Source organism: Psammomys obesus, unplaced genomic scaffold (assembly GCF_907164565.1).
Source record: "Psammomys obesus unplaced genomic scaffold, mPsaObe1.curated_primary_1811, whole genome shotgun sequence".
NCBI lineage: Eukaryota > Metazoa > Chordata > Mammalia > Rodentia > Muridae > Psammomys > Psammomys obesus.
In genome coordinates, this window is record NW_026590511.1 from 2,260,172 (window position 1) to 2,268,843 (window position 8,672).

General features: G+C 45.0%; 1 protein-coding gene across 1 annotated transcript in view; it reads right to left on the reverse strand.

The window, feature by feature from the left end:
* The window catches only part of LOC129677134 (zinc finger protein 431-like), a 38,759-nt gene that overhangs the window by 19,406 nt on the left and 10,681 nt on the right, over positions 1-8,672 (reverse strand). Inside the window, 1 exon segment of the mRNA XM_055607770.1 lies at positions 7,146-7,151. Within this exon segment, the coding sequence (XP_055463745.1) occupies positions 7,146-7,151 (6 nt within the window).

The following is an 8,672-nucleotide window of genomic DNA, read 5'->3' on the forward strand; positions in this document are numbered from 1 at the left end:
ACCACACCGAGGACCTGGAGCGCATGCACGGGTTTTGGTGCTTGTTCATCACTGTGTACGTCTGTGTAACTGTGTGCTTGTAAAGACATTTTTATAACATTTCATTTTTGTTTGTCTACAGGGCCGCACACATGCCACGGTGCAGAGGTGGCAATCAGGACAACGTGAGAATTGGTTCTCTCCTGCCGTCAGGTGGGGAGTGAACACAGGTCAGAGGGTTGTCAGCGAGCAGTTATCAGGGTTCCATCCCGCTGACTCTACTTGTACGCTTTGAGCAGTTTGTGGGTGTATGTTTGAGGAGTGTGGCCTGTGTGTGGCTGGTATGTTTATATGTTTGTGGCATGTGTGATGCATGTATCTGTAGTAGGAAATTTAAAGGTGTTAGCTTTTTATTACCCAGCTAGCTCCCAAATACTGAGACAGATACCTAATCGATTTATTCAACAAGCCTTCAACACAATCACTGAGCAGATGTTCATCTATTCTCACCTTCTATGCCATTTTAGCTCCTTTCCAGCCACATGCCCACTACTTGCCTGTGCTGCTTCCGTTCCATCTGTCTGTCCTCAGGATGAACTCCACTTGGCCACCTGCTCATGCTCCAGCCTGCTTCACAACAACTTCCTTTTTCTCTCTCCTTCTCTCTGGGACCTCTGTCTGGGATCAGACAGATCCAGCCTTCCCAGTCATTGGCTGTTCAGCTTTTCAGTAACCAAACAAAGATAATTGGGGAGCATTCTTTACACCACCACGATACAGGAGGTGGCATTATGAGATCGTTACAATGCCTATGTACAGGACTGTAACCAAATCTCAGGGCACAGAAATCAGCCTCTGAATACACACCGTGCAAGACCCTCCTTCAACATGTGTACGTAGAGCTGCCATCTTTGTGTTTGGAGAAGTCTTCATAGAAGACTTGGAAATCATGTGTTCCAGGATCTCGTGCATGCACCATGGTGCCTGGGTGAAGCTCTGGCATGTCAAGGTTGGCATGATACTGAGTCTTCCATAATTCATCAAGCCCTGCCCAACCATCTTGACTCCACCGGCTCCTGCCTGGTTCTTCCCATTTCTTTCTCTGACCCTGCACATTGCCCTTCCCAGCACTGGCACCACACACATTGATGATGTAGCTGTCCCCACCTTGTCCTTGTCCTTAGACTTTCCCCACAGCTTTACTCCCATTCTAGGCTCCAAGCCACACAGCCTCTTGCCTTGTGCCCATGGCAGCACCCTAACCCCTCCAACCCTTCTTCTGTGCTCTGCACTCCTGGGCCCCACTCACACCCAACAGGGACAGGCAGCTTAGCAGGCTCCACCTTCCAGCCCAGGTTCTTTTCCTCCTGCTTCTTAGCCATCAGCTGTTGCAGTGCCTGTACCTGCCGAGGCCAATGGCAACACTTGAGGACCTGAGGAGCCAGGACAATGGACCTGAGGACTCTGAGCCCTGGACTCTCAGATCTGAAGACCCTGGACCCTCCCAAGTACTGGCTGTGCCCTTCCCACCTAGCTGTCTCTCCAGGCTGAGCTGGTGATTTAATTGTGGAAAATGTGGGTATTTGAAACAAAATTGTGAACAAGGCATCTCTAAGGGTAATGGTTTTTCTAAATACAAATCAGAAAGAAGGCCTAGGCTTTCAAGAATGTGCAGGTGGCATCGCAGGGGTTGCCATTGGACCAATGAGTATAGGTCCAAGAGAGCTAGCCAAGGCTATTTCTTGTAGCAGACAAAAACAAACAAACAAACAAACAAAAAAAAAAAAAAAACCAAAACCCTCAACTAAGTACTGCAAGATACTTGAGGCAGTGCTTCTCTAGAATTGGCCATAGAAAACATCTTACACTCTCCCCCAAAGGTCAATGAAACATTTACTGGAGTTTCAGGTCCTCTACCTTCAGGAACAATAGGGATTGTCTTGGGAAAGAGGAGTTTAACTTTCCCAGAATCCATTGTGCATCCAGGAATTATAGATGAAGATTTCAAAGGAGAAATTAAAATAATGGCTTATGTAAAAAGAGATATGCAACGTAACCCAGGTAATAGGATTGCTCAGCTGCTACTGTTTTCCTACATCCAATGGAAAGCTGCTCCAGTAAAAAGAACAGGAGGGCTTGGAAGTACAGGAAAACATGTATTTTGGCAATAGTTGTTAATGATCAGAAGCCAAACTTAAAATTATCAGTAAATAATGTTGAAATAGAAGGCTCAGTGGATACAGGAGCTGGTGTAACTATCATTTCACAAAAAGTGTTGGAATTCAGAATAGCCACTTCAGAAGGCTTATACCCAGTGTCTAGGAATTGGAAAGTTATCTCAGATAAAACAGAGTGTGCCATGGCTTAAATGTATGAGATCAGAAGGTCAAATGAGAAAGTTGAAGACCTATGGGACAGACATGCCATAAGTTTATGGAGACAAGGTTTATTACATCAGTGGAGAACTCAGATTACTATTCCCTTAATACCAGAGACAATCTGTGTATTAAAGGCTGAGATGGAAGATGCTTTTGGGGAAGGTATTGAAAAATGTCAACAAGAATAACCACAGACTGTGCCATTTGTCCAAAAGCAGGACACAACAGGGAATGAGTTTCTAAATTTACAAGGGCTGAAACTATACCAATGGTCCTACCTTTAAAATGGTCAATTCACAAGCCTGTGTGGGTAGATCAGTGGCCATTAACTAAGGAGAAATCACATGCATTTGAGAAGCTAGTCTAGAGCAGCTAGAGACTCAACATATAGAAGAGTTTACCAGCCCTTGAAACTCCACTATATTTATTATAAAAAAAGAAATCAGGGAAATGGAGGATAATGAGAGACCAAAGGATTAAAAATCAGTGGCTATTATTTTCAAGTTTAGAGCACAAGCCTGAACCAAAGCCAGCCAAATGGAGATATGTCCAGCCTTAATGCCCTGAGGGGAAGAACTAGCCTCACTGCATTCTTTTCTGCCCACTAATTATACAGATGCTAGGAAACCGGCCCATCCCCCTAGGGAGAGACACCAGACCTTTAATGGTTTGGGGGCCTTCGTATAGCCAATCAATTCAAAATGCAACATCCCTTTTGTGTTTAAACCAATAGATGCTTGCCAGGCAGGAATCCCCCTGCCTTGGGCATGCTGGGAGGGACCGGAATCTTTAAATAACCCAACTAACTGGAGCACAAGGCTCTCGGCTACCACCACTTTGGTGGTGAGAGTGTGTGAGCCCAAGCTGCAGCTTATAATAATTTGTAATAAAAAGATCCTCATGTGTTTTGCAACAGACTCGACTCCTGGTGGTGGTCTTTTGGGGTACTGCGATTCAGGCACAACAATAACATCAAAATGGAAGTCAGCAAATGTTTTGCATTGGAGATGCAGATTTGTTCATATTTGCACAGGAAACAAAAAGTTGTGGACACTATCAAAACTAATAAATCTCAGAGTTGAGCAGGGGAGGTCTTCTAAAAACTGTGGCCAGTGACCCAAAACTAGCAGAGAACTGAGCCTGACCAACCACTGCCTTCCCCTGCCAGCCAGAAAACCACTGATAAGCCTGTGAGCAGGACTTTAAGATAGACTATGCTGAATACTGCATCCTGAATGTCCAAGACAGAGCTGCAAGCCAAAAGTTCACAGAGTTGGAAGCAGAGATTAAGAGACTTCAGCAAAGATCTTTAGAACCCAAGGTGCTAGAAGATATGACAGTTCAGGAATATACAGAACTCAAGGTGCTAGAAGATATGACAGTTTAGGAATATAAAAGTTTCAAGCAGCAGTTCCCAAGTTACAGGAAAGAGAATGATCACTGTTAGATTGTTATCTCTGTTGTAGTGTTACCTGAGATCACATCAGACACCTGAAAAACCAGAAAATGACACTGGAAAGAATAGAGAAGCAACTTCAAAATGGCATAATTAGTAGCTGAAACAAATTGGGGAGGGGTACTGTCATTTATTTTATGTGGCTGGCTCTTTAAAGGACTCTAACCCCTTCAGTGTCAGTTGCCTCTTGGGATACTGAGAGCAGGATATGATGAAAAAAAGGCAGCAGAGGCTGAGAGAGATGAGAGTAGAATGGAATAGGATTGGAATAGCATTAGAGTAGGATTGGTGTAGTGTTGGAATGGCCCTGCTGTTTGGGGTTGCAGTCCTTTCAAGGTGTGGGACATTCTGCCCTCAGTAGGTCCTCCTGATATCTGCCTGACTTCACCTGGAGAGTGTCTTTAGACACAGATACTCCTAACCACATTTGATGTCAGGACAGGGATGTCTCATCCTGCTGCCATCATGGAAGCTGTCCATGGTAATCACACCTTTCCTACCTGTTGCCCTCACTAAAGCTGCCCAAAATGGCAGTACCTCCACTCCAGCCTCCCCAAGCAGCCCCACAGAGATGGTGCCTCAGCTAACGCCAGTTGTATCTGGGAAGACCTTCACACCCTAACTTGATGCATGGCAAAACGAATGAAAAAAAAAGCCATCAATACCTGACTAGGTATTGAAATCCCACCAATCCTCACTCTGGAAATCTCTGCCGTGAAAAGCTCCAACCACTAAGAAATTCTATACAAGCCCTGCCCTTTGTTCAATTCCCTGCTATCTTTTACCTGGATCTGTCCCTCCACACCCTGGACTCCCCAGTAAATCCCTTTTATGAGATTTGCTACCTGCTGTGACTCATCAGAAGAAGCCAAGAGGTCTGAAGAGATGGCTCAGAGGTTAAGAGCACTGGCTGCTCTTCCAAAAGGTCCTGAGTTCAATTCCCAGCAACCACATGGTGGCTCCCAACCATCTATAATGAGATCTGGTGCCCTCTTCTGGTGTGCAGGCACACATGCAGGCACAACATTGTATACATAATAGATAAATAATTACATCTTTAAAAAATGAAATTTAAAAAAGTAGAATCCAAGAAGCTTGAGCATGGGTGAGGCTCCTGAGGGGATACTATACCCTGGGAGCAGCATTATCTCTGGCGAGAAGGCTTCCTCTCAGAGCTGTGTGGTTCCTGAGCTCTCATGACTCAGGATGCCCTTCCACTGGAACACTGTCCCACCTTAGAGCTGTATGGTTGCTGGGCCTCCAGCCTCAGGATACCCTTCCATCTGAGCAAGAACACTAACAGATTTGATGCTGTGCCTCAGATGGGCTCTCCTGGTGCTTGTGCTCCCTCTAGTCCTGTGGTCTGAGCCACACTACAGCACTATCCCCTATCTCCATCTGCAGCAGTCTCTTCTTCTGGTTCAACAATTGTTCACCACCCCATCCACCAGTGACAATTAAGTAAGCGTCCCCTTCTGGTTGGTGTAAATGCTTCTCTCAGTCTGAGGAAGTGACCGTTGAATGTCTGGCAACCTTCTGGTACTCTTGGAGGTAGAGATAGTTCAGTCATGGTCTTTAAGGCTACAGCTGGCTCTCTTCACCTGTCCCCACCCTCCCACCATTGGAGCTGCAACCTTGCTGCTCCTAAGGCTAGCTGCAGCATGCACACACCCAGCACACACTCCTCACTGGCTGGTGACTCAGCTCCCTTCTGCAGTGTTCTCTGCCATCTAAATGTTCCCATTCCCAAGCCGTCTTTCTTTGCTTCCAGGATTCAGGTTTATAGGAATTCAGGTGTCATTTAGGTGTGAGTGGCATTAGACTGTTTTATGCTGTCCTGTTTCAATTACAAGCTGGCTCTGGAGGTGGGGTATTGCTCGCCCTTTTCTAGATCTCCTTACAAAGGTGCAGCAATATATGAATTTACACCCTGAGAGCCCAGTTGGAAAACCACTCTTTTGAGCTACTTCTTTTCCCAGATATTAGGGCCAAAACATAAACATCTAAAGAAAAGAAGAAAACTTAGCCATGGTTTTCAAGGTATACCATGGGAGAGATGAAAAAGTCCCAAAACAAAATTATGTAATGATGGCTAAGGCTTCTCAGACAGCCAAAGCAAAAGCCAGCTCCCTGGCTGCCCAAAGGCCCAGAACCTCCACATTATTGTTTCAAATATGGTCAGAGGGTTACTGGGCTTGGGCTGGTCCGAATCCTTGTAAACCACCCAAACCATGTCCAAGGTGCCATCAAAAGGACACTGGGTTGTTGACTGCCTACATGCCTCTTCTGACATGGGGACATCAAACCTAGGTCATCCTTCAGCCAAACTGCCTTGGTCTGGCTATGAATAACTGATGGGGCCTGGGCTCCCATAGCCTGACCACTGTCATCTCTGACAGTATCAGGGTGATCTGTCTCTTTCCTTTAGGATCCTGTGGCCACCTACTCAGTCCTGATGGAGTTGAGGGGACCCACCTCTTCTTCCTGTTTCCCTATTTACATCATTACCAGGCTCACCAAACCCCACCACTTAGCTGGATATGTAGGGCTACCCACCCCTTACCCATTCTTTCCTAGTAGTACCAATCTGTCCCTCCCATCTCCTTGCTGAGAAGGAACCTTCTAGACAAAATGGGAGCTTCTATTTTTTTTGCTCTGCTCACCCACTTGACCAATTGTTCCTCACTCCTCCTCCAAACTAAAGACTGTGACACATCTTTTCCCTCACCAGTCTTTCAGGTAGATCCCAGGTATGGGACACTCAAAATTTCCTCTCTAGCCAAACATCCCACTCCCACCCTCGCTCATCATTTAATTACAAAACCCAACCAAATATATAATCCACCCTCAATACACATGTCCTCTCCAAAACCTCAGGGGACTTAAGACTCTGACCTCTGACCTTAGGAAAGGCTCTTCTGCATCCCACTTCTACCTCCATGAAATAACCCAATGTAAGCTATCACTTGGTTCAGGATCTCCAACTTATCAGTTTATCAGTAGTTCCTTCTCACTTTGTAGCACCCAGCCCCTATGCTCTCCTTCCTACCATCCGCCCAGAGAGTACTCATTTCTGTTTTAGACCTCAAGGATGCCTTCTTTTTATTTCTATTGACCCACAGCCACAAAATATCTTTGCCTTCATATGGACCAACTCAGAAACACATATCTTCCCAACTCATTTGAATCTCCTACTCCAGGATTCTGGGATAGCTCACATTTATTTGGACAGGCTCTGGCTTCTTACTCTCTTTGCTTCTTCCCAAATCCAACTTTACTCAATATATAGATGATCTTTGTATTCCATCCTTGAAAATTAGCCAGGCAGACACCTCTCCCTGTCCAGCCAGAGATACAGGGTCTCACCTTCTAAGGTCGAGCTGGACACCCCTCAATTTAAAAATTGGACCATATTAACCAAGGATGGACTCCTTGTCTGTGAGCTGCACCTAAATTTCTGCTATACAAATCAAAAGGGTTACCTTCTAGTCACCTACTGCAGTCTTCTCTTTTCACTATGTAGACTATATCACTTAACAAGTGCTGGGATTACAGGTATATGGTCCCCAACACTACCACTTGAGAGTTCTCTCTCTCTTCAGGTATTATCAGTAGAGGACTTTACACTTACCTTTCAGCTATGCCTAACATTTTAAATTCACTCAAGTTACTGACATGACTCTCTTAAAGAATGTACAGATCCTTTGTTAAGGGCCTATAGCACCACAAATGGGAGATGAGGGTCATTGTTAAACTTTACTATAGCATTTGCCACAGCTGCCCATCATGCACAGTCAAAACACAGAGGGTACACATCCCATTCTCTCAACCCCTAGATATAGGGACATGGTATAAGGCGTGGTCTAGAGCTCCTCAGAGCTCCTCACATTCCTGATATCCCCCATTTTAGAAAATATCTCCCTTCCCTGCCTTACCATCTCATTTCAGACTTTAAACTATGCGTATCCGCTAGATTTACTAACAGCTGAGAGAGGTGACCTTTCTCTCTTGGTGAGGAATGCCACATTTATGTTAACCAATTGGGTATAGTAAAAAACAAGATCCAACAAGTTCAGACGGATCTCCTAGAAATCTTAAGAAACAGCTCCATGTCTCAGGCCAGTGTATCATTGACAATATAGTCTAGAATTGTATACTTCTTTTAAAAAACGATTTATTTATTTATACAGCATTCTGCCTGCATGCCAGAAGATGGTACCAGATCTCATTATAGATGGTTATGAGCCATCATATGGTTGCCAGGAATTGAACTCAGAACAGCCAGATGGCACAGAGGGAACTGTGGAAAGGTGCCTCAGAGGGAATTGTAAACTCCTTACTCTCTCTCTCTCGCTCTCTTTTTCTGAGACAGTGTCTCTGTGCACTCTTGGTTGTAGATCAGGCTGGCCTCGAACTCACAGAGATACGTCTGTCTCTGCCTCCCCAAGTGCTAGGATTATAGGTATATGGCTCCGTGCCTGGCTCTCTTCTTATATTTATGGTTGTGAATCTAGCCTTTTACAGCTGAGCCATCTCTCCAGCCCCTTGGGTCCCTTCTTGATCATACTAGTTGTACCTGCTTCCTAAACTTCTTATCTAGATTTCTTTCTTCAAAAACAAATCCAAAAGATTTCTAATCAGAGTTTTAACCAGTTATTACCAGATCACCAGCCCCTAACCACAGATCCAGAGGCCCACAACACAAAATTATACCCTAAGAGTATAGGGTATAGGCTCAGACTTGCCTCAAGAAGCTCAATGCCCTAGATAAGCCCTAGATAAGCACGAAGCAGTTTGAAGATTATACTGTTCCCATTCCAACTCCCTCCCTTTCTGGCCACTACCCATTTATCAAAAAA